The sequence below is a fragment of the Lissotriton helveticus genome, chromosome 5_1, assembly GCF_964261635.1.
Source record: "Lissotriton helveticus chromosome 5_1, aLisHel1.1, whole genome shotgun sequence".
NCBI lineage: Eukaryota > Metazoa > Chordata > Amphibia > Caudata > Salamandridae > Lissotriton > Lissotriton helveticus.
Window position 1 is genome coordinate 2,079,167,649 of NC_136065.1, and position 27,208 is coordinate 2,079,194,856.

At 45.1% G+C, this 27,208-nt stretch overlaps 1 protein-coding gene across 7 annotated transcripts in view; it reads right to left on the reverse strand.

Annotated features, from left to right (window-relative positions):
* MSH5 (mutS homolog 5) overlaps positions 1 to 27,208 on the reverse strand; it is a 1,532,005-nt gene that overhangs the window by 83,027 nt on the left and 1,421,770 nt on the right. For 6 of the 7 annotated variants that reach the window (XM_078646030.1, XM_078646035.1, XM_078646034.1 and 3 more), the window contains one exon: positions 2,188 to 2,261. The exons of the other annotated variant lie outside the window; for it this stretch is intronic. In XM_078646030.1, coding sequence (XP_078502156.1) covers positions 2,188 to 2,261 — 74 coding nt within the window. The remainder of the gene's footprint in view (positions 1 to 2,187; positions 2,262 to 27,208) is intronic. 7 annotated transcript variants of the gene reach the window in all.

A 27,208-nucleotide genomic window follows, 5' to 3' on the forward strand; every position in this document is an offset into this window, starting at 1 on the left:
CAGGAATCCTCCCCTGTAAGAGTAGGAACATTTTCCTCTGGCTCCTCAAAAGAGTTATTTACGAAATTGCAATGATCGCAGGCACTTGGCGTTGTCAGTACCCAACTTAATAGTTTGTAGAGCTTCGTCAATGTGATTTACGAACAATGCTTTCCCGTCATAGGGTATGTTCAGGACCGTCGACTGGACTTCTGAACTGAATGCTGTCACTTTTAGCCAGCCCTGCCTGCAAAGCACAGATGCTCTCGCCAGTTGTCGGAAATCTGTTGAAGATATATCGACGACACAGTTGATTTTCTCTGAAGAAGCTTGTTTGCCTTCCAGGAGATTCTTCCTGACGTCAGGTTCAACATCCTCTGGCAGTAGATCAATATATTGTGCCATATCCGACCACATTTGCAGACAGAGGAATCGTCTTCAATGTCGTTGTCGACAGCAATCTACATGTAACTATGGTCATCAACGCCATCAGAGATGACGTTAATATTATATGCCACCGTAGTGAATGTAGATGTCAACGTGGTCATTGATGTTGTCATCGTCGATGGAATAAAAGATGGAGAAATCTTTGTTTTCAACAGGTAGATCTCTTCATTGAAGGAAGAGATTTAGAAGACCTTTTGCCAGATGGCACAGTAGGTTCTGAAGAAACCTTAGAAGTTCTATGATGTGGTTTCTCCTCATTTTTCTTAGAATGACCAGGTGTCTCATGGTGGGATTTCTTAAGGACCTTCTTCGGGTGTTTAGTGGACTCTTTATCAGAGGATCTATCCCTTTTTAGCATTTTCCCAGATGCAAAAGAATCATCACTCTCCCACTCAGACACAGGGGTTTCTTTAGATTTAAACCTCTGTAGCCACAACAGAAGTCTTCCCTCTCTGTCCTTGAGGGTCTTCTGTGAGAAAGTGCAACATATTTTACAGTCTTTGACTGTGTGATCGGGATGGAGACAATAAGTGCCCTATTTTATGAGGATCATCGATATAAAGACTCTTTTTGCCACCAGTGTGACATGGCCTGAATGATTCCTTCTTAGAATGCTCTGACATGGTCAGAATGTCAAAGGGAATATTAGAAAGAAATATAAGTCTGACCTGAGAAGAAATTTCTTAAAATCAGAAGATTTGAAGATTAACTGACCAGAGCTCAGGGAGACTCCATTCATATGACATGCAGTAGACAATCTGAGGGACCTAGCCTCTGTGGGGAAGGTTCTGGAAGGTGTTGTTGCCTGTAGACTAAGTTTAGTCCTTTGTTAAAAAAGGGTATAGATAGGCAATTAAATTCATGGCCTAGTGCCATTATAGCCAATGCTTCTAATATGATTGCTTTGATATAATACTGTAGGATTCCCATTTCAATGATGGGTAATGATTCAAGCATATATGAAAGAACCAATACTGGAGAATCCAGAGTATCTCCCAAGTTGGGAGAGGTAGGCACATCTTGGCAATGCAAGTGTCCGCATGGCAAAGCTTCCTAAAAATTGGAAACGAGTAAACACTTTGCATTATCACTCAAAGAGATTCCACACCATACAAAGCTCTCTACATCATGTCAGAGTCCCTTCTGTACACAATACACAATACTTGTACTGGCAAATGGTACTTTATAAGAAGCCCCTCTTACACGAGAAAGAGACAGTGTTAGGAAATAAGAGTAGAATCCTAGTCCGCAAAACATACAAACATCCAGCTAATATACATGAGCCATGGGTATCTCCACCATACTACAGTTTCTTTTCACCTATAGTGACTTGTCAAGTTGTACTGTATAAACAACCTCTTAAAATACAAAAGACAAATTAATTTACTAAGCACTGAGAGACAGAATATTAACACTGTAGCTTACCTAATTCAGAACAAAGGGGGATAGATAGACTTAGCTAGGGAAGCTGAAAGGAAAGGCAGAAGCACAGAAATGTGCAACAGTGAGCAGAATCTGGGAAGGGAGGGGGAACTGCTGCAACACACGTAGGTATATGTGTAGCGGTATCTATCTAGTGTCAACCATGCTACAATGAGGCTCTGTGTGTCTTCAGTAGGCCACAAAATTTGGTGAGGCAGCCCTGCCAATATTTCTTTATTATAAGCTAACATGTACTTGTTATCTCTATGCTACTATGGTGACATGTTTTGTTTTCACAATGCCAATAAAGCAAGTTTGTAGGAGGAAGCGAAGTCTCACCTCTCCAGCTGGCTTTCTTTTGAAGGGTGATCAACGCGCTGTATAGGCCTTCCGCTCCGAATTAGTTCTGACACCTGAGGGAACGTAGAAAATTAATTGACAAATTGTCCTGATAATATAGCAGCTTTTCCATCTCATACCCCTATGCCCCACCCAAAGTAGGGCAGGACTGAAAACCAGAGGGAAAAGGCAAATTCAGTAGAAAAGATGTAGGTGGGGCTGTGTGCTGGCTAGTCTAGTGTCCACAAATGTCCAGGATATCCTTGGTATCCCTGAACTCCCTGGACAGCATATTCCTAAGTGGAGAAGGGGGCTTAAGAAAAAGATATTTATCTGTAACGTAAATGTAGTTCTCCAGTATTGTTATCTTTCATAGATCCACATGCTTTAATCATTCCTGTCGTCAAGCTGGGAGTTCCACAGTATACATAGAGAGCAGTACAATGTTAAACATAGGCAGAAAACCTGGACTCAGTCACAGAAGTAGAATATTCACATCATTTTAAAATGCTCCAAAACTCAGCCAATTAGCACACTGCACACGTTTCACCCCTCCCCCATCTCCACGTACCCCCAGGTCAACAGGCTCAGATTTCGTAGCAGTGTATATAGTAAATGGGGCTATCGAGGTGAACATAGTTCTTATGGAAGGTGTTTGACATTACCTTGGAGCAGATATCCTGCGTTATTATGGAAATAGATTATGACAGCAGACACCCAGTGAGCTATCCCTTGTTTCAACATCAGCTGTCCTCTTTACAGATAGCAATAGAACACTAATAATTGATCAGATTGTCGGAAAGATTTAGTTCAGTCAATATAGAATTTGAGACACATTTGAACATCCAAGGTATGAAGTGCAGTTTCTTCTGCATTGACAGGATTCAAGAAAAAAGTATTTAATATTGTTATTTCATTCAAATTGAAATCAGTGGGCACCTTAGGTATGATGGAAAGATGTGTTCTTAGAATCACTTCATCATCTTTAAACTGGAGAAAAGATTCTTTGCTTGTAAAGACCTGGATTTTACTAACTTTTCTGGCAGAGGTAAGCAATAATAAAAGTGCCACCATCCAAGAAAAGAATTGTAATTCTACTTTGTGGATTGGTTCAAAATGAGTCTTCATTAGCTGGGCTAAAAGTACATTCAGATGCCACTGGACCAGTTGGCTCCTTATTGTGGAAAAAAGTCTAAAAAGCCCTTTTAGTAATTCTTTTATTATTCTATTAAACCATGTCGATGGTCGATTGAGTGGTCTTCTGTAGCGAGAAACAGCCACTAGATGTACTTTGATGTGTGACTCAGTCCTAAAACAGATCCAATAGATATAGTGATATTTGATGTAGTAAAGATGATATTGGATGTAAACTATGATCAGCGCACCCTTAAGTTCCATACATTTTGTTTGCTGATGGAGCTCTGGCATTAGATAATACCCAGTGCAATCATCTGGTATATACAGAAGGTGAAATTAATTGAGTTGGGTCTGGATGAAGTATTTGGCCGTTGCATTGTGTCAATAGGTATTGCGATGATTTCAACTGAATTCTATTTTGTTCTGAAAAGAGAAGTATATTTGTGAACCAATACTGTCTAGGAGCTATCAGAATAAGACAACACCGTTTTCTATTCATATTTTCCAGGACCCTCAGAATCAATGGAAGGGGTATAAAGATGTATGTATGTGTACATTCCTGACCAACTGATTTAAAACGGATACTCTCATGATTCGGAAAGGTTATCCCAGCTAAGGTAGTAACAGCATTTTCGGTTCAGGTTGGTTGCATACATTCTAGACTTGGTTTGCCCAGGTGTGAAAACTTTTTGTTGAGTTGTTGCTCCTGTAATTTCCACTTGTGACACTCTTGAGGAGTTCTGCTGAGACTATCGGTTCAGGACTTTCTTTTTCTTGGTATATGTTCTGCTTTTAGTTGGGTATGGTTTTGAGTGGCGCAGCCCCATATTTTCCATAATTCTACGGAGAGCTGGAACACCTTCCCCCTTGCTTGGTGATATAAAACATACCTGTAGTTTTGTCCACTTGGATCAATACTGACAAATTGTTTATCCTTGGAGAGCCCTATAAAGAAATTGAGGATTCTGGCGGTTATTTGTTTTTTCTTTTGGGCAGCCTTGACCAACTTAGACATTCTACTCTCTCTTTGGACAGAAGGGCCTTGTATTGCAGTGTACCTAAAAATGTTTCTAGCAACTTCCTTGAAGTGGTAAAGCGATTTCTTTTCATTTAAAGTAAGCCATAATTCATTGAAAAGCTGCAAGCAATCTATTGTCGAATTCTTTGTGGCTTTGTATGAATTCGTTTTGAGGGTTTCTCCTGTAAGGTCACTGTCTTCTTGAAAGCGGATTTCTTCACGATTAATATGTAGAGTTTCTTCGAGTGGCCTGCTTATGGTAAGACGCTGGTGGCTGTCTATATTGTCATGTGTAGACTTGATAGTATGGCTGTTGGATTAGTTGACACAGTTCATATATAAAAGATTGGTAACCTCCTCTAAAATACAATTCGAGACTTCCGAGTGCCCCACGAAAGGGCTGTGATCATCTTTGTTGGAGGATTCCCAAGGAACGTACCATCTCTGTATCTTTTTTATTTGACTGAGTGCTTCGTCAGCCATCAGTGATTCCCCATCCTAAGACATCTATTATTTTACTATGTACTTCAGGTCTAAAAGTGGTAGAACAAAGCCAGCTTTACCTACATAATACTGCAGGACCAGCTAATTGTCGGAATTCCGTTGAAGCAATATCCATTGCAGTATCAATTATAGCCAGGGTCACTGGACTGACGTACTTTTCACATAATACATCATCTGCAGCATAATCCGCAGATTTTAATAAAAAAGCATTTAGTTTCAAGCTCAAACAGGCCACTTTACTAAAATTAGAGTGACTTGTGTTGCTGCTCGGTGGAAGGCCCTATGCATGCAAAGGTTGACTAGTTATCTTTCAGTTGCTCATTACTGTATTTGGTTATTAAACTGGTAATAATGAGGTAAAACCTTTGCCCAGACAGTGTTAACATGTGGAAATATTATAAAATTGTGAACCAACATTATCATAAAATTTGCCACATTAGGTGCAAAAGAACAAATTACTTACCTACGGTAACACTTTTTCTGGTGGATACAGTCTCTGCCTGTGGATTCCTCGCCTTTTGAACTACCCTAATGCGGAGCATTCCATGGAAACTTTTCTTCTCAGCTCTTCCACGTCAACTAGGACTTACAAATGGAACTGCTCCACACGCGACTCTGTGTGACATAATTAAAGCCATAAGAAGACCTTGTCGGCTTGCTGATGTCAGTTCCACCCATTTTTTCCGTGCCTTCAAGGCGAACGGGCAAACTGACAACATTTTCACAAGTATACATAGCATACATAAGACAACTAAAACTGGAAATTCAAAACCAAAGACATATCCTAGAGTCAAGTTTCACATTATTTCAACAATAAATACAAAAAATATATATCAATTATTTTTCGGTATAAACAGGCAGGCAACAAGGAGGCGGGTGGGTCAATGAGGAATCCTGAGGCAGATACTGTATCCACCAGAAAAAGCATTACCAAAGGTAATTAACTTGTTCTTCTTATTGATACATCTGCCTGTGGATTCCTCACCTTTTGAATTGAATCCCCAAGGAGTCCCGCTCCTGGCGGAAGGTGCCTGCCGACCTATACCAAAAAATCCTGCAGCGCAGAACGTGCAAAATGTGGAGGTAGGCCGAAGTTGCACCCTTGCAGATGTCTACATCAGGGACTCCTCTAGCTAAAGCCCGAAGAAGAAAACTTAGCTCTGGTAGAATGAGCTCTAATACATCCAGGAGGCTCCTTCTTGGCCAAGACATAGCAGATCTTGATACAGAGAATGAGCCACCTGGACAGCGTTCTTTTGTGGACAGTCTTGCCCTTAATCTTGCCCACATATCCGATGAAGAGTTGGTTGTCCAACCTGAAGTCCTTAGTTCTGTCCAGGTAGAAGCTGACCGTCATCTTAGGGTCCAAGCGGTGAAGTCTCTCCTCCTCCTTAAAAGGGTTAGGGGGAGGATAGTAAGTGGGTAAAGTGATGGATTGCCCTAGGTGGAAAGGAGTGCCCACCTTAGGCAGGAAAGCAGCTCTGGTCCTAAGAAGCATATTAACAACATAGAATGATGTAAATGGAGGCTTGGAGGCAAGAGCTTGTAACTCACTCACCCTCCTAGCAGAAGTGATTGCACTCAGAAATATTGTCTTAAAAGCTAGGAACCTTAAGGGACAACTATGTAAAGGTTCAAAGAGAGAACCCATTAAGAAAGTGAGAACCAAATTTAAATCCCACTGAGGCATGGTAAAGGGAGTGGGAAGAAACCTATTCAGAGACCATTAATGAATCTCATAACTATGGGAGATTTAAATAAAATAGGGTTGAGCTGGCAGACAGGGAAATGCCGACAAGGTAGACAAGTAGCCTTTATCAATAGCTACTGCACAACCCTGTTGAGCCAGGGAAAGACAGAAACTCAGAATATCAGACAAATGGGCCTGCAAAGGATCAATCGATCTCTCTCCACACCATTTAACAAATTTTTCCCACCTACCAGAATAGACAGATTTGGTGGAGTGTCTCCTGGCCGATAAAATAACACCCACCACATCCGGTGGGAGAGAAAAAGAGCTCAGGTTACCCCGTTCAATCTCCAGGCATGAAGGTGAAGGCTCTGGAGGTGGGAGCGAAGAACCTGTTCCTGCGACTCCAAGAGGAGGTCTGCCCTGAGAGGGAGAGGAAGCGGATGGTGCGATGAGAGGTAAAGGAGGTATGTGTACCACACTTTGCCGACAAACCTGGGGCAATCAATATGACTTGGGCCCGGTCTTGACGAATCTTCCTCAGAGCTCAAGGAATCAAGAGTATGGGAGGAAATGTGTAAAGAAGCTGTGAGCCCCAATCTAACTGAAATGCGTGCCCCACGGCTACCTGCATAGGATACTGGAGACTGCCGAAGGACCAGCAGTGCATGTTCTAATGAGTGGCAAATAGGTCCAACCAAGGAAACCCCCACATCCTGAAAATTTGATGGACCACCTCTGGAAGGAGACGCCACTTGCGATCAGCTTAGTAATGCCGACTGAGACTGTCTGCACGCACATTCAGCTCTCCGGCCAGATGATTTGCGATCGAGTAAATCTGATGGTCCTGAGCCCAGGACCAGAGCCGCAGAGCCTCTCTGCAAAGAAGATATAACACTACTCCTCCCTGTTTGTTGATGTACCACATTGCGGTAGTGCTGTCCGTCAGAACAAGAACCGACTGACCGCGAAGGGACGGAAGAAAGGCCTTGAGAGCCAAACGTATCGACAGCAATTCCAGAAGATTGATATGAAACAGTCTTTCCTCTGAAGACCAAAGACCTTTGACCTCCAGATCCCCAGATGAGCTTCCCACCCTAGAGTGGAGGTATCCGTTATCACTATGGCCACCGGAGAAGTAGGTTGAAACAGCATCCCTTGAAACAGGTTGCCTGAAACACTCCACCATACCAGCTCCACTGCAGTGTCTCTGGAGATCCTGACCACCTCTTTGAGATCTCCGTTGTGTTGAAACCACCACCTGCGGAGGCACCACTTGAGGGCCTTCATATGCCAGCGTGCATGGTTGACCAACAGTATGCAGGAAGCAAACAGACCGAGCAGACGTAAGACCTTCAGTACTGGAACAGCCGCTCCATTCTGAAAAAGGTGATCATAGCCTGGATGTCTTGAATCCTCTGTAGAGGCGGGAAGGCAGATCTCTCAGTAGTGTCCAGTACTGCACCTATGAACAGGTTGTGCTGAGAGGGCACCAGGTGAGATTTGAGTACATTTATCAAAAACTCCAAGGCAAACAACAGTCATGTTGTTACTTGCAAATGATGCAGCACGATCTCTGGCAACTTTGCTTTGAGCAGCCAGTCGTCTAGATAGGGTAAAACAGGTATCCCTGACCTTCTGAGATGTGCTGCCACCACATTTTTAAAGACCTGAGGTGCAGAAGTAAGACTGAACAGAAGGACCTCATACTGGTAGTGTTGTGACCCCACAGTAAAACGAAGATACCACTGATGCGACTTCAGGATGGGAATGTGAAAATACGCATCCTGTAAATCGATTGACACCATCCAGTCTACCTTCTGCAGCACCAGAATAACCTGAGCCAGGGTCAACATCTTGAATTTCTCCTGCTTGAGGTAAAGATTCAAGACCCTGAGGTCTAGGATCGGCCTTAAGTGACCGTTCTTTTTGGAATTCCGAAAGTAACAGGAGTAGCATCCCTGATCCCTTTCCTGCTCCGGAACCACCTCAATTGCATCTTTTTGTAGTAAAGATAATAGTTCCTGCTGGAGAAGAAGGAGGTGCTCTTCTGAGCACAAACCCTGATTTGTGGGGAGGAGGGGGACATCCCAGAAGGGTAGGGCGTACCCATTCTCGATAAGGTTCAACATCCAGAGATCTGAAGTAACAGACCTCTAATTGTGTAGAAAATGGGAAACGGGTCAAGCATGCTCTAGGATGGATGAGCTGGAGCTGCTTCCCTGCCAAAACAATTGGAGGGGCAGTAGAGGAGGAGGAGAAGGAGACTTGCTGCCAAGCTGACGATTGCAGGTGACCTCTGCCCTTTCCACTGTATGACCTGTACAGGGGTTTTGCCTGCTGCTGCAGTTGCTGCTGCTTGGCACGAAAGGATAAAGTCCTCCCAAAACCACGAAACTTGTGGTATCCAAAACCCCTGGAATGAGACTGGAGACCCAACAATCTTACTGTGGCTCTGCTGTCTTTAAAGTGCTGCAGCGCAGAGTCCACTTTGGCCCCAAATTGACTAGATCTGTCGAAAGGCAGGCCTAACAGGGTAGCTTGGACATCCGGTGATCACCCCGACCCTCATAGCCAATCGTGCCTCCTGGTTGTAACAGAGGGATCGATTGCCCTGGCAATTGAGTAAGAAGTGTCCAGACCTGATTGTAGGACCTGGCGGGCCGCAGCTTGAGTATTAGAAAGAACTACAAAAAAATCGCCCTAAACGTCGTCCGGACGTTTTGGGTGCACTTCCCTTGCAGATATCATCAGAGCAAGGATATAGGGACCCAACAGGCATGTAGCATTAGTTGACTTGAGAGCCATACTACATAAAGAGAACACGTTCTTTGCGGATTGCTCCATACGTTTGGATTCTCTATCTGCAGGTGTAGATGGGAATGACCCTGCAGACTGTTTTGAGTAGCACAACGCTTGGACCACTAAACTTTCCTGTGACGGATGGGTGGATAGGAAAGCAGGTTCCCCCGGAGCCACCTTATGCCTCCTTGCTACAGACCTGTTATACCCCAGGAGCAGTCATCGGCTTCTGCAACACCTCCATGATGGGTTCAGTCAAAGTCTGGTTGAAAGGAAGCAATGGCTCTGAGACAGAAGAAGACGAAAGGAGCACCTCTGTCAAAATGTTAGACTTCAGTTCTGTTGTGGGCAATGGTAAATCCAGCAGCTCTGCCGCGTTCCTAATCACAGAGTGATACAAAGTCACCTCTTGCATTGGCAGACCTTTTGGAGAGGAGAATTCCCATTCATGAGATATATCTAGGCCACTAGCTTCCTGCAGGCCCTCAAATTATTGATCAGGGTGGACAATCTCACCTTCCTCAGCCTCCTCATGTTGATCCTGATACTACTCCTCTTCACTCAACCTCTGTGCTTCCCTTCTAGACCTCATCTCTGGAACTGGTGTCGGCAGTGCCAGACGTGGCCTTGCTGACTTCAGGATCGGTGTCACAAGAGGTCTACTGGGATAGTAGATTATGCCGGTTAAGGTTGAGCCAATGCCGGACCGGGATCAGACGGCATCGGAGAAGATCAGTCCAGTGTCACTCACCCCTCCAGAGATTGCACCGGCGTCGAGAATCTCGGCATCAGGAGAGGCCAACTCCCTGGAGCCTATGGTATTAAAGGCTTGAGAGATGCCTGAGGGAAGTGAGGTGGCAAGCCTCCCAGGGAGTATGCCAGCAGACCCATGGGTTCAACCGGCATGCTAGTAGGGTTAGCTGCCCTGGTAAACAAGCTGAGCATTGAAAACATATGTTGGATCCATACCCAGAGTCGGGAAGGTAGGTTACCCTGGAACCGGTAATGCAGGTTCTGAGACCCCTTAAGGAGGCAGCACAATCGGCTCCAGTTGCGGTGCCGGAGACCCTGGAGCCAGAGGTGGAGTGGTTGGCAGTAGAGGTGTTCCTTCTCTCTGCGCTGGTGAAGGTACCGTTCACGGAGAGGGAGACGGGACTAGAGTCACCACATGAGAAGGAGATGGAGAGACTTTGTCCTTGCGACGATGCTGGGGAGCCGGTGACCCCAACTTTGGCATCTCCTCCTTTGAAGATCGACGTCAAGACCCAGGAGGCCACTTCTTTTTAAGTTTACTCAACGACTTTGAGATATACGGAGTCTGCGACTTGGACCGGGACTTTGACCTCCTTCGACCTCTTTTCTATTTTCTAGCTTTATCCCTAAACAACTTGGCCTCCCTCTCCTTCAGTGCCTTGGGGTTCATGCGCCTGCATGATGAACCCTCCCTGACGTCGTGGACCGACGAGAAACATCACAAACAGTCTTCATAAGGGTCAGTAATCGACATCTGACCCCCTCTTTCCCTGCATGGCTTGAACCCGGACTTACTCTGAGTAGTCATGATTGCTGCTACAAAGATCGAAGACATGCGACAAAGAAACTCCCAATAATGGAGAGGCCTGGAAAAAAAACGTTACGTGTCGAGGAAAAAAGGGAACTGACATCAGCACGCCAACGAAGTCTTCTTAAGGCCCAGATGACATCACGCAGAGTCACATGCGGAACAGTTCGGTTGTGAAGTCCTCGTCGGCATAGGAAAGCTGAGAAGAAATGTTTTAGTGGAATACTGCGCATTGGGGTAATTCAAAAGGTGAGTAATCCACAGGCAGATGTATCCATCAGGATGTGCCTTTTTTGCTGCATAGTTTAGTCAACCCTGATGCATAATTTGGTCCTCCTTCCTAATTCCAGTGGTCCTGATTATAGGTGAGGAAGTTTTTTCTCATTCTAACAAGATTGCTCTCTCTTAAGCTTTTTGTTATCATCAGGTAGAAATTCAATATATGGCCCAATGTCTGACCATATGGCAGTCATATCTTGCAAAAAGTTTCATTGTGTTAGTCGCCCTGATTTACGTGGCTGTCGTAGCTGAAAAATGTTTCTTTGGTGATACTGCTGAGCCTTCTTCCTTCTCCCTCAGATGGTGCAGAGCAGTGATATTTTGGATTCATTTATCGTCGCTGGGCTGCTTGCATTACCAATGAATCTGCTCAGGGATGACAAGCAAGGTTGTTGGTGGGTGCTCTATATTTTTCGACCAGCCTAGGAATTACCACAGCCACTGTGGCTGGGATACTCATGCCCTCTAGACCCTCAGACCAAATGTTATCAATGATTGGAACTGTTTTAGTTGCTTTTTTTGAAGGTTCTTTAAAGTCATATAAAATCAGTCATTCGCTTTTGTAGGTATTGGCAAGTCAAATTTTGTTGAGGTTCTGTCAATGAGGCTAGACACCTTTATCCTCCACTCCCTCCCCTGCTATCATCTTTATGTTAATCCAATGCTGGAGGAGTGGTATTGCCATGAATGGGAGATATATTCTTATCGCATTCTGGGCAGGTGGAATGAGGGGAAACTGTCTACATTTAATTGTCATCTTGATCATTCTAAGTGAAAGTATCAACTGCAATTGAAGGATTAGATTGGGTTGCCAAAGCTGAATGCGCTACTAAGAATACTGGTAACAGCATTGAAGGAGAGCGAATGGGGGTGGTGGAGTTGAAGCTCTAGTTTGAGTCCTTCACTTTGATGAAGCTTGATGTCTTGAAGGTTGATAAGAAGTTGAAGATTCTGGAAATCATTTATAGGAGTTTGTAAGCATTAATCGTAAGTGTATAAGGCCCCTAATCATATTGCCAGAGTTTATCCTGATCACCTTGGAAAGACTGGTAAGATCTTCTGGTGTCTGGATCTTGTGACGTCTGCCGAACAAAATTCTCCAGCTTCATCATATTCGTCCTTATCTGGGTCTTCATATTTGACCATTAGCCTGTTGGGATATATGCAAGGCCAAATTAATCATCATCACTATCCTCATCTTCTCCATTGGACCATTCAGTATTCAAACGTTTGTGTAGCAGGTATGGAGAGACCTTGCTCTAGCATTAGTGGCACTGATATGCCTTTTTCCAAGATGAGAGTGATCCTAGCGTGTTTTTTAGGAGCTGAGGCTGTCATCGTTGTTGATGATGTAATGCACATAGTGGAAATGGCTGTTATCGGAGTCACTAACTGTATCATTGACAGACTCGATGGGCACTGTGTAGTCATTCACATCATAGACGATGTATTTGTAAATTTTGGCAACATCATCGTTGATTTTGTAGGGTTCATCAACAGGGTTGGTGGTAGATTTTCCGACGGTGTAATCGACAATAATGAGAATTTACTTTTTTGTCGACTGTGGTTTTGTTGTTGACACCTTAGTTGACGGTGAAGCCAACACTGGTCTCGTCACCTATAAAAATAGTATCTTTGAATTGGAAGCTGACCCTTCAGAGGGTCTCTTTCAGAGAAGATGGCTTATATCACAGTTTGTGGACAGATTTAAAGTGGCTTTTTTATGTCAGTACTACAGCATCAGCAGATACTTCACTATGTCTTTTAGGTTTGTTGTGAGATTTTCTTGGAGGTTCCTCAGTGGTTGAGTATTTTCACTCAAATGGAAGTTTAGAAGAGGGCTTAGAGGAAGGATATTCACTTTTATGGGCTTTACCTGATGATTTTGAGGTAATGGCATACTCTTCCTTTGAGGTATATGTTTCTCCTGAATTGGTCTTTTGGAGCCATAATAAGTCTTCCCTCACATGGAGTTTTGCTAAGCATACAATCACACTCGGTACACACTGCGTCGTAACATTTATAACCACGCCTTAACACCTCCCAGCAGATTACATAATTCCTGTTTAGAGTAGTTAGGCCTGGTCAGAGTGTGCGGAGTTCTACTATGCGGAACTCCGTAAAGTGCTGAAATACTCTGCCGTACTTTGCGGAGTTCAGCAAGAGGCTGAGTGTGGTAAATTGTGCTGCTCTCTCAGATTTTTAGCACCAGGAGTTTGCCCCACGCTGTGAATTCAGCACTAACTGCAATCCACCCAGCGCAAGAGGGTGCTGCTTTTTTTTGCCACTCGAGTAGATGTTGTACTCGAGAGGCAGCTTCCACAACACGAGCAGCAGATTTCGCAACACGAGTGGTAGTGACCTGCTATGACCTCCCACATTGAGAAATCTCACCAGGAGGTGGTCTAGCGTATGATTTTCCTCACTCCTCAACTTAACGTTGGTAAGCCACGCGAGAGGAAAAACCCCGCTCTGCACTGCTGTGGGGAAGAATTCCAAGCTCTACGCAGAGCGCAAAGTGAGCCAAACTCCGCAAACTCCTCTTGCAGAGCGGAATTCACTGCCCACCCATAGTCCTAGTGCGTATGATATCACAACACTACATCTCCCCTTTTGGTAAAATAAAAGCACAGACAGCATCAGCATCAAATTTCTTTAATGAATCATCGAGGCTTTCACACTGGTTTGCCAGGTCGGGTGGTATGAGGCCCGAGCTACCTCAACAACCGAATCAACTTCTACGCTCCCAAACGCCACCTCCGTTCAGGCAACCACGCCCTCGCCGCCGTCCCCCGCATCCGAAGAGCGACAACAGGAGGAAGGTCCTTCTCCTACCTGGCTGCCAAGACCTGGAACTCCCTCCCGACCGACCTGCGCCTGACCCAAGACCACCTCTCCTTCAGGAAGAAGCTGAAGACCTGGCTGTTCGAGCAGTAACGGCACCCCCCTTCCCCCAGCGCCTTGAGACCCTACGGGTAGGTAGTGCGCTCTATAAATGTCTTTGATTGATTGATTGATGAGGTAGTTGAAGTGCACTTTGATTGGGCACCGGTGACATGGGCTCAGATGTTTGATCAGCAAATTCAGACAGGGTCACCTCGCTCATTATTTTGTAGGAGATTGCGAACATTGAGGTATGTGTTTAAAATGTGACAAGTCCTGTGTTATAACTTTTCCGGGAGGATGCACTGTCACCATGTGTCCTTTGCACGTTACAACCCTTAAAGGAGTCTACAGCAAAAAGAGTGTCCATTTTCAGCTTCCATTTCTGTTTGACCAGTACCCAGGCCCCTTTATCCAAGACTGTTTCCTGGGTGCATTAGCGCTGATCAGCATGTATTTTCATTTTGCACTTTCGAGAAATGTCTGTGACACGAACCTTATTGGCATTCATCGATCGGTCCGATGCCATTGTGGTAGTTTGGATTCGATGCTTCTCCCAAATAGCAAGGTGAAGGGACTCTCACCAGTTGTGGAGTGAGGAGTTGATCAATAGCCATGAAGGGCTTCACACATGGCTTGGTTTAGATTCCTTCCATTACTGCTCGTTTAATGACCCTCTTGAGGGTTCTCATGTATAATTCAACAACACCATTGGGTTGGTGCCATAGAGATGTACACTTTGATGCTTGACATTGAGTTGAACAAGAAACTCCTTAAATTATTTGCTATTGAAAGGTGGGCCAGTGTCAGATTTGAGAATAGCGGGTATGCACGTGTTGCAAAGATTTAATCAAGCTGATCGATGACTTTGTCATGGTTTGTCAATGATAAGTCTTACACCAACGGAAAACGTGAATATTCATCAATGATTACCATGAAATGATGTCCATTTCCTAGAGGCCCAAAGAAATGAACTGCAACTCTCTCCCAGGCATGTTTAGGAAGGTAAGACATTGTCAGTGCATGCTGTGTCACCTTGGGGAATAAACAGCTACAAAGGTGGCTCGCTTTCAACTCTTTCTCAACTCGTTCATCAAGGCGAGGGAACCACATTTGGTCTCTTAGGGCTCTCTCGGTATCTACAATGCCACAAAGCCCTTCATGGGATAGCTCAATGCCTTGCTGTAACAAGCTCTTGCGCCTTTCAATATGATACCCTCTTGGGTTACGGATAGCTCATCCTGTACACTTTTGAAATTCGCAACCCCCACCTCTCGATGCAAGGGGGTATCTTAGCTTTCGGGTTTCCAAAGATAGTGATCAAAACCTGTGGTCTGTGATGATAGTGAAGCATTTTCATACAAAAACACATGAAAATGTTCACAGCCCCACACTACAGCCTGACTCTTCTCTCAGGCTGATAGTAGGCGCGTTCTGTTTCAGACAGAATTCTACTGGCAAAGGCCACAATGTGTCTCTGGGAATTCGGATGGCCATTGTGTTGAGCAAGGATTGCCCTCAGCCACAACGGGCTCGCATCTACTGTGATCTCAGTATGTAACTTGGGGTCAAAATAGGCAATTTCAGTTGCATTTTCAATAGCATGTTTTATTTCTTTGAAACTTTGTTCGCATTCAGGAGACCACTGGAATGGAACAATCCACTTTGTTAAGTCTCTCAATGGGGCACTCGCTGTAGCAAAGTCACAAATGTACCTTGAACAATAACTAGCCACGCCTAAGAAGGATCGTACCATGGAAAGGAAGGAAAAAGCAGCAAAAAACGAGGCACAAGCAAGAGAAAGCACTCCTGTTTTTCTGAGTATTTTCTCGTGCTTTTGCCTTGTTTCGGACTGCTTTCTCCTTCCATTCCCCCGTTTTTGTGAGTGCTTTCTCGTGCTTGTGCCTCGTTTTTTACTGCTTTCTCTTTCTTTTCCCACCATTTCTCTGAGTGTTTCTCCTGCTTTTGCCCCGTTTGCTACAGCTTGCTCCTTCCTGTCACCCGTTTTTCTGAGTGCTTTCTCCTGCATCGCCCTAGTTTTTTACCTGCTTTCTTCTTCTTTTCCCATTTTTTTCGGAATGCTTACTCTTCCTTTTGCCTCATTTTTTTACTGCTTTCTCCTTCCTCTCCCCCATCTTTCTGAGTACTTTCTCCTGCTCTTGCCTCGTTTTACTGGTTTCTCTTTCCTTTCCCCCAGTTTTTTTGAGTGCATTCACCTGCTTTTGCCTATTTTCTTTCCTGCTCTCTCCTTCCTTTTCCCTTTTTTTCTGAGAGCTTTCTCCTGTTTCTTACTTCTTTCTCACTCCTGTCCCCGTTTTTTTTCCTGCACTCTCCCTCTTTGCCCTCTGTTTTTCTGGAGTGCTATGTCCTGCTTTTTTCTCGTTTCTTACTGCTATCTCCCTCCTCTCCCCCATTTTTCTGAGTGCTTCGTCCTGCTTGTGCCTCGTTTTTTTTTACTGATTTCCCCTTTCTCTCCCCCTGTTTTTCTGAGTGCTTTCTCCGGCTTTTCCCTTGTTTTTCACTGCTTACATGGCTGTTTGAATGAACATAGTACCGCGAAGGAGCTAGCAACTCCAGCGCTTTGAGACCCTCACTGGTAATTTGCTGTGTTTTATAAATCCTGATTTATTTATTATGTCTTGTGGGGTCAAGTACATGACAGTGCTTGCACCTGTTCCAGGTCATGAGTCAGTCCCCCATCAAATAGTATGTGGCCAAAGAATTTAAGTTTGGTTTTGTGAAACTCACACTTTGCTGAATTCAGAGTGTGACCTGCATTAGCAAGTAATCAGCCTTGTCATGCTCCTTTTGTGTTGTGCCAAATACCAGTCTGTCATCACTGTAATTGAAAGCTTGTGTAACAGGTTGAATTACTTGGCGAATAACATCCTGAAATATCTCCGCAGCCGAGGATACTCCAAAAATGAGTCTTTTGTATCTGAACAAACCAGCATGAGTCCAAAAAGTAGTAATGTGCCTACAGTTCTCTTCTAGATTGAGTTGATGGTATCCTTTGTTCAGCTACGTGTGGACCAGGATGTAATTCTCTCTCAATTGCTTTGTTGGCCTGATGCATAATAACACAAATGTACACTGCATCTTCACTGTCCTTTTTTGGCACCACAACTATGGGCAAACCGTCCGGTGTAGCATTCAATGATGTCATGTGTGTTTCTAGTTCTTTCTCAATAGATTCTTGAAACCCCTTCTGTGCGGGGTGCCTCAGGGCTCCGCCCTCAGCCCTCTATTGTTCAACATCTACGTGGCTCCTCTTGCTAGGGTAGTAGAATCTTGGGGTGTCAGAGTGGTCTCCTATGCTGATGATACTCAGCTTATCTTCTCATTTAGAGGCCACTCTGACTCCCATTTTTCTAATTTTAGAAACTGCCTTGGCAATATCTGCACATGGATGTCTGCTAACCACCTGGCGCTCAATGCCGATAAAACTGAGGTTCTTTTCTTTGGTCAGAAATCTCCTCCCCCGGCCAGCCTGTGGTGGCCCACTGTTCTGGATCCCCCTCCTAAGCCAGTTCAGGCTGCCCGCAACCTAGGCTTCACATTTGATAACACCTTGTCTGGTAAGTCCCAAGTCAACAAGGTTGCGGGGGCTTGCTTTGCGAAATTGCGCATGATCAGGAAGATATTCCCGTATCTTCCTCAATCTTCCCGCAAAACGGTGGTCCAGGCACTCATCACCACACATTTGGACTATGCTAACAGTCTGTATGCGGGTGCCCCCCAGTATTTGATTGATCGCCTGCAGACTGTCCAAAACGCCGCGGCTCGGCTTATTGGCAATATCCCTGCTCGCACCTCAGTCAGAGCGTATAGAGATGAGCTTCACTGGCTCCCTATAGCTCGGCGTATTGATTTTAAGATCTTGACCTTGGCATTTCGTGCTATTCATGGAATAGGCCCGTCTTACCTGAGTAAACGCCTTAAAATTTCATCCTCAGTTAGACACCTCAGATCTAACAGCCTTCGCTTACTGATCGTCCCAAGATTCAGACTCTCCAGGTGTGGCGGCAGAACTTTCACCGTCACTGCTGCCAAACTCTGGAATAGCCTACCTTTGGATCTTAGGTTCACTGAATCGGAGACGGTCTTCCGACGTAAACTCAAAACCTGGCTGTTTACTAATCGGTCATAATAGCGTCTGCTTCTTTTTATTTCCTTTCTGTAGGATTTACTCCTGGTACCTTCTTTGGGTGGCATTCGGGTAATCTCAGCGCCGGGACACCTCCGCCGGAGGTAGCCGTGCGCTTTATAAGCTTCAAAAATAAAATAAATAAATAAAGTGAAAAGTGGCTCAGCTGTGCCATTGGACCACAGGGCGAATATCCTCATTAATATGAAGTTGCAATTTTATTTTCTTAAGTCTTTCTAGGCCATGAAACAACAACGGAAACTGACACACAATTTCAGATTGAGCACGGAAGTTGTAGCTGAGAGATATTAGTCCCACCTCAGCAGCAGTGGCATAGCTAATCAGGCATGTACTAGGTGACGTTCCATATAAGACATGAATTGGCGCTTGCACTGACGTTGTTTTATGTTGCATGGTTGCTGTAAATGATCCTTGACTCTGTAACTGTTTAGAAGCAGCCCACATGTAAACATACCTTTGTGTTTGACAGGGTGAGGCGTGGCGCAGGAGATAGGACTTTTCTACTGGCATGATGCTAATTGACGCACCACTGTCTATAATTAAGGTTAGGGGGCAACTTCTCACCTTCAATGTAATTTTGGGGCAGAGTGTCCCAATGAATTTTGTTGCTCCATTCGGGGGAAACATCCTTTACGACGCAACTTTTACCACGCAGTGCCTTTACAACGCAGGTTTTTCAACGCAAGTCATTACAACGAATGGCGCTGGGGGGGGCGCTCTAGGATAGGTAATAGTTTAATTTACTATCCAACACCTTCCCTACTATCCACGGAGACTGGAGTTGGAATAGTAAATTAAACTATTCACTATCCAGCACCGCCCAACGCAAGTCGTTGTAACGACTTGCGTTGAAAAACATGCGTTGTAAAGGCATGCGTAGTAAAAGCATGCGTTGTAACAACGTACATCCTCCATTCGGTGATTCTTCTTTGACTTTTTATCTTCTTTGCATGCAGCTAATCCTACATGTGCAAGTCATTCCTTAATCGATATCATCAACGCACATCTGTCTTCTTCACTAGCGCTTGATACTCGTCACCAGCTGTAGTGTCTTATCCAGCCTGGGAGCATGTAAATGAACACACCACACACAGCTCTGCAACATAAGTCTTTATTTCTCCGCATATAATCACACTCTGCAAGCATTGTGTCATAACTTTTATAACTTTTAAAACACCTCCCATCAGATTACGAAATTCCTGTTTAGAGTACACTCAGAATCGCATGGGTCCTAGTGGGCATAATATCAAGACACTACAGATCTTTAAAATAAATTGTGGAAAAGGTACTGCATATTTTACAGTCCTTCACCTTGTGCGCAGGGTATAACCAATATATGCAGTCTTTTCCTGCCACAAGATCCAAATGGTCTAAAAATACCTTTTTTTGTTTTAAAATTTTCGGCAATTTTTAAATGGATATTCAGCAAAATAATTTACTCTCAGAAGTTCAAACAAAACGTAGAAGAATTTCTACTTAGCTGACTGAGTGAGCAGATCTCAGAGGGACTCCCTTCGCACATGACGTTTTGTAGAAATCTGGGCCTGGTGATCTGGGTGGGAAAGGGTGAAGTGTATGCTGTGTGCCCAGATCAATTCAAACTGATGTGAATAGGCTACTTCTGCGATTGTGTCAAATTTGTCTGCCTATGTTTGACATTGTACTGGGGGCCCGATGTAGGTAAATCTTTTTTACCACTTCTTAAATACCGATTCATACCGAATCGGTATTTAAGAAGTGGTAAAAAAGAGGAGGGCAGATGTAGGTAATTTTATTTTTATAATTACCGAATCGGAAGGAATCGGTATTTACCGAATCGGTAAATACCGAATCGGTAATGCCCATTGATTCCTATGGGCATTGAAGCCCATAGGAATCAATGGGCATTACCGAATCGGTATTTACCAAATCGGTAAATACCGAATTTTGCAACGGTGCAGGGGGTGTCACTTTGACACCCTCTGGCACCCCAATTACAGGCATGTGTGCCATGTGGCACACAGACATGCCCTAAGGCATGCACACCTGGATTCGGTATTTAACCACCAAAAAGGTCCCCTACATCTCAATGACCCATTTACCGGTCGGTAACGGCCGAATTCGTCCGTTTCCGACCGATAATGGCCACCTACATCGGGCCCCAGATGTATCGTTGGCCTCCTAGCTCGACAACAGGGATCATTCAAGCAAGTGATTCTATAAAAGATCCAGTAATGGATAAACTAAGACGACTAACTACACTAAGACAACTTGATGAGACCTGCCACCAGCAGAAGAGATATTACTGTGAGCATTGGCATTACCCTCTAGTGCACCAGTTGTCACGATTAACATCCACATTCTTGGCTACCATCACCTTACTCATTAATGGATGTTAATACTTTATTAAGATATGAACCCTTCAATGAGCCCTCTAATGAGAACACTAGGGGCCAGATGTAGGTAAAAAATATTTACCGATTCTTAATTACCGAATTTTACCGATTCGGTAATTAAGAATCGGTAAATATGAAGGGTGGACATGTAGGTCCATCCAGATGTGTTTTTTACCGATTCGGTAAATACCGATTTTGACAAGGGTGCAGGGGGTGTGACTTTGACACCCTCTAGCACCCCCAAAAAAGGTTCGGGGGCCATGTGGCAGGCATACCTGCCCTAAGGGCAGGTCTGCCTGTCATATGGCACAGGTGTGCATGCACACATGTGCATGCACACCTGAATCGGTATTTTACCATCAAATTGAATTTGATGGTAAAATACCGATTTTGTAGGCCTTGTGGGACTCAGAAGAGTCCCACCTACATATCAATTTTACCGAATCGGTAAATATACCGGTCGGTAAATTTACCGACGGGTATATTTACAGAATCGGTAAAATTACCGATTTGCCCTGTTTCCATGCCCCTACATCTCAATAGCCAAATACCGGTCGGTAACGGCCGAATTCGGCCGTTACCGACCGGTATTTGGCTACCTACATCTGGCCCTAGACTCGGTGTGCGTCTCCTAATGGGGGCATGAATACACCCTTATTTATGAGTATTTAATAATTTTAAGGATACTTTCACTGCATTTAATTTATGCTTGTGGCGTCAAGTTGCTTGCTATGCAATTCGCCTTTTGTGCGGAGCACCCTCCGCTTTGAATGAACAGGGCAGCACTTAGTTCACATAGAATAATGATTCAGTGCACAATGCCTCCGCTGCCACTTGCAATAGTATTGGTCACATTTCAACAATAATGCCTCTTTGGAGCAATCATGACATTAACACAGAGCATCAACTAAGTTTCTGTCCACCAGTCCCTTATACTCCTTTGGGTGTCACTCTGGTGTGCTATTAATTTCAGGGCTGTGCAACACTTGTAGATCATTGTCCCCCATCTGTATTTACATTCCACAGCATACCAGACCGGCTATCTAATCCCAAATTCTGTGAAACGCTGGACACTTTGCGAAGACATGCCAGGACCAGTTCCTAGGCTGCTGATGTTGGATACCTGCAGACTCATCCCCAGCGATGGAAAACCTTGCGAGGCCAAATTCCAAGGTAATAAAAAAACGAGATGGAGCGACGAAATTAGGACCCCTTGGGTGATTGTGGATTAGCATCTTTATTATTTAGATAGAAAATATGGAGCAGCTTTGTTGCTGAGTACTCATGGATCCAAGCTTTGTGGGTCACAATACTCTCATATAGTCTCCCTCTATGGTTTGCTACCTCTCAAGAGGCAAGATATATTTGCCCTTTAATCCCTGTTAAGAGTATGGGTGACAGCTCTATATACAACAACTATTAGGCAGTGTTATTCTCTGCCCAAGAGCCAGAATATACTGTCTTCTGCTCACTCAGCGGGCTAACTACCCTCTTCAACCACTCAACATTCACACTGCTACTCTTCACCGCACAGCAGGTATATTGCACATGAACATTGTGAATACCACTGAATCACAAGTCACACCAGAGCTTACAGAATCACAAGACGGATCCATTACTTACCTGTAATCCTAGTTCTCTTCCAGGGGTATCCGCATCAAAGTAATAAACACTGAATATTCCCGCCCATGTGCTGGGACCCTGGAAATAATATAAAAAATTATATATGGAAATCACATATATACAGCTCCACATATATGTATGTACATATATCATTTTTTCTCACACCAATGCAGCTCCCCATAGGAGGCTAAACAATGGAATTACCCATATAAAGATTATTTGCAAACATATAAAAACACCTGAGGGCAAGTAGCACTTGAACCTTGTTTTTTAATGAGCAGAAAACACTCATATATCATAAAAGGTGCAAATAAAGTAGACAATGTTAGCCTACAGGCTGCATTGTAAACCAAAACCATACAAAATGAAAGCATTTTCAACAAACTGGCACCATGCCTTTAAGGCAGCCATGACCCCCAGCTTCCCATCATGCCTCAGGGGTGACAGTTAGGTCAGTTGTCCTTTGCATAGCCCTGAAAGTGAGGGCTCAACAATATCCATTAACACTTTGATCGTGTCTCATTTACCTGGGGAGGCGGGTGGGTTGCTTATGACTTTGATGAGGATACCCCTGGAAGAGAACTAGGATTACGGTTAAGTAACTTATCCTTCTCTTCCAGGGGATCGTCATCAATAGTCATAAGCACTGAATAGAATAGCAAGCCCAACAACCACCTGCAGGTAAATGAGAAAAACATGACCCAACCAAACTGCTACAGCTGAAATCAGCTGTTGAACAGATTCCGCAAGGAGGTCTGGCCTACTTGGGTGTCTGCTCTGGTGTCTGATTCTAGACAGTAGTGTCTGGTAAATGTATAGACGGACCTCCAGATTGTCGCCTAACAAATCTCAGACATGGGCACATTATGAAGAAAAGCTGTAGCAGCTGCTTTTCCCCTGGTCGAATGTGCTTTGGGAGAAAACCCCAGGGTCTTCTGCACCAATTGGGAAGCAAGTTTGATACATGAAACTATCCATCTGGAAATGGAATGTTTCGAAGCTGAATATCCGGATCTGATCAACCTATAGTTGACAAACAGTGGATCGGATTTTTTTATAGATGTGGACCAATCTGGATTGAATTTTAAAACCCTTTTCAGGTCCAGAGAATGCAAGGCCCTCTCAGCTGAGTGGAGGGATTGGGAAAAAAGGTGGGTAGAGAGATGGTCTGGTTCACATAGAAATCTGACACCACCTTAGGAAGAAAAGAGGGATGTGTCCTCCACCTATTTAGATGGAAAACTGTACAGGGCTCTTTAGAACAGAATGCTTGAATCTCGCTCAGTCTGCGAGCTGACGGGATCGCTACCAAAAAGCAGCCTTCAACGAAATATGTTGCAAGGTTGCTTTGTGAATGTGTTCAAAAGGCGGACCCATCAATTTCGATAGCACCAGGTTTAGGAGGGTAGACCTTCTTCAAGCCCTGCTTCTTTAACAGCTTGTAATTGGAAGAAAGAATGTTGAGAAGGTGAGCGTCTATTAGCCGTAATAGCTGCTAAATGCACCTTAATGGAATTAAATTTCAACTCTGCTTTCGCCAGATACAGTAGGTAAGGGAGAATGACCTCTTCCTGACCCTTGATAGGATGACAATTGTTCTGCTTCCACTTGCATGCATAGGAATGCCTCGTGGAAGGACGTTTTGCCTCTTTCAAAATGAACATGCGGGCCTGCGGCAGTCCTAGGTGGCCGTATTCTAGGACCTCATGAGCCATGCTGCCAAGTTAACTGAGAGAAGGTTGGGATGATGGATCTTCCCGTTCATCTTGGATAGCAGGTCCACTCTTCACTGTAGTCTCCTGTGAGGGCACTCTGATAGGTGCAGAAGGTCCGGGTACCACCATTGTCTTGGCCAGTCCGGGGCAATGAGTATCATCCTCGTGGACGAATGAGCCAGCTTGTTCACCACCTTCGGGATCAGTGGGAGTGGCGGAAAGGCATACACAAATGCCCCTGACCAGTCTATCAAAAGGGCATTCCTTTTCGATCCTGGGCGGTAGAACCGCGAGGCAAAGTCTTGGCATTTGGTGTTTTCGTCGTCCACGAAGAGGTCTATGGTGGGACGACCCCATGACTGGAAGATGTCTTCTACGACCTCGTCATTGAGAACCCAGTCCTCATTGTCTTCAAAATGACGGCTGAGAGCATCCGCTCTCACGCTCTGCTCTCATGGCAGATGGACTGCTGAGACTGACAGATTCCGAGCCAGGAGCCAATGCCATAGATTCTGTGCCTCCAGGGAAAGGGTATGTGAGCGTGTCCCCCCTGCTTGTTCAAGTAGTACATTGTGGTGGTGTTGTCCGTTTGTACTTACACTGATGTCGCCTGAATCGAGGGTAGGAAAGCTTTGAGGGCTAGATGGACTGCCCCCAACAAGATGTCCCATGTGGGCTCCCCAACCTTGCAGCGAGGCATCTGTGATCAGTGTCTGGACAGGAGGAGGCTGATGGAATGGAATTCCGACTTGTAGATTTCGACTCTTCATCCACCAAGGTATGGACTGTCGAGCCGCGCTTGACAAAGTTATTTTGTCGTCCCAGCGAGCTGACTGCTGGTCCCACTTGTCCTCCAGATCCTGCTGAAGAGGACGCATCTGTAGTCTGGCATTTGGGACCAGGAAGATGCAGGATGCCATCAACGCTAACAGGGAGGCAAACCGACGCACCGGCAACTTCTTGTTGTGCAGAACCAGTTGGCATTTCTGAATGATGGAACACTGTCTCTCCTCCGAAGGAAACACTTTTCCTAACTCGGAGTCTAACAGAGCTCCTAAGAAATGTATTTTCTGTGTCGGTTGTGGAATTGATTTGCTGAAATTCACTTGTAGACCTAGATAGCAACATAGTTCGAAGCAGCTCAGGAAATGGTTTCTTTCGCTGTCTGGAGAAGGACCCTTCAACAGCCAGTAGTCCAAGTACGGGTACACGAAGACACCCCTGCGGCGCAGAGGGGCTGCCACCACCGCTATGCACTTCGTGAACACTCTGGGGGCTGACTTCAACACGAATTGTAGGACTTTGAACTGATAATGAGCGGATCCTACCCAGAATCGCAGGAATTGCCTGTGGCGCTGAGCGATCGGGAGGTGGAAGTATGCATCTTGCTGATCCAACTAACACATCCAATCCCCCTGCCTGAGATGTGGATATATTTGATGAAGCGCCAACATGCGAAACATTTCCTTCTTTATGTGCAGGTTGAGTGTCCGCAAGTCCAGAATTGGTATGTACTCTGCTTTTTGGCCCTTTTTCTTGACCAGGAAGTATCTTGAGTAAACTCCTTTCCCTCTCTGAGATATCGTTACCCTCTCGATGGCTGATTTTTTTAGAAGGGTGGCCACCTCTTTTTGGAGGAAGATGCAACGGCATGGGTCTTTCTCGCCGCCGCGATTATTACTGAATCGGGGGGAGGGTCAGCTCTGAGGAAGAGTGGATCATCCTCTGGCGAACGATATTTTTTCAGAATCCTCGCTGGAGTGGATTTAATCCTCGCTGGTGTGAGGAAGACTTCCATGACTGGTTCTATGATGCCCAGAACAAAGGGAAGCAGAGGTTTAGCCACTGTCTTGTGATGCAGGGTTTCGAAGATCACGGAAGACTTGCTTTGGCGAGTCGGCATGGGAATACCCAGCTTAAGTGCCCCTCTGCCTAGAATGTCCTCGGTGTGAACCCTGAGAGCCTGAAGGTGATTACGATAGGCTCACTGGAGGAGGGGACTCTCCTGAAGGGCACTTAGACTGAGATCTGGAGCGTCTATGAGCTGCCTGGGACCTGGGCGGAGACATTTGCCTTAAGGAAGACCTCCTCTTCTTAGAAGGGGGGCTTGAACGTGTGGTAGAACGCCCCTTTGACTTCGAACGTGTCACCGACGTCGCCTCCTTTCTCGACGTCGTTTCAGGAGATTTCTGTCTTGACGTCGACCGGTGATGGCCCGGTGACAGGGTTGTCAATCTTGAAGTCGTTCTCATAGGAGTCTTCTGCCACGACGTCAAGGTATGCTGCTGTCTCGACGCCAAAGGGGGTGTCTGGTGCCTCGACGCCGAAGACCGGTAAACTGCCCTCGGCGGAGATCTGTGGCTCGACGTCGAATGCCATTGAGATGACAACGGAGTAACCTGCTTGGACGTCGAACGCCGGTGATGAGGCGTCGACGGAGCTCTGTGCCTTGACGTCGATCACCGGTGCGATGATGGAGCGCTGTGCCTTGACGTCGATCGCCGTGGCGACGACGGAGTGATCTGTCTCGACGTCGTATGCCCACCTGGCGACGACGGATACCTGCCTCTCGCCGTTGAACGCCGCCTGGTTGACGTCAACGGAGGAACTGGTACATTCGACGACGAAGTCTTCGCCGTTGAATGGTGTTGCGTCGTCATCAAAGTCTTCGATGTTGTTTTCGTCATTGTAGGCAGCTTCGACGTCGATCCTGATGCCGACGGTAAACAGGTCGGGACTTCTCTCGTCGTTGACTGGGTTCTCCTCTTCTGCTGCCTTTTAGGAGACCTACCTCTTTCAGAGAGGCCGTAGATACAAATTCTCTCTCTGTCTTTAAGGGTTCTCCTTGACAAGTTCTTGCAGTGAGGACAGCTGTCTGAAGAATGTGTCTCAGGGAGACAGAGGATACACACAGGGTGTGTATCAGTCCTGGCCTTTTTCTTGCCACAGGAAGGGCAAGGGTCGAAAAGGGAAGGCATTTTTGACAAAAATAAACCTCTTCTGTAACACAAAAAAGGCAGCACCAGCACTCTGAAGTCCAAAGACGTCGAGTGAAAGTGAAAAACTTGAAGATTAACAAGATATTTTTGACAAAAAGGTAGGAGCTGAAAATCAAGGGTCCTGACTGAAGGAGCCGGAAAGAACAACTGACCTAACGCACAAGTTACTACTTGTGTAACGATATATCTGTAAGAGACATTAGTTAGTATTAGATTCCTTACCTTAGAATATCCCCAGGCGTCAGACTGGATCCGGAAATTTTTGCG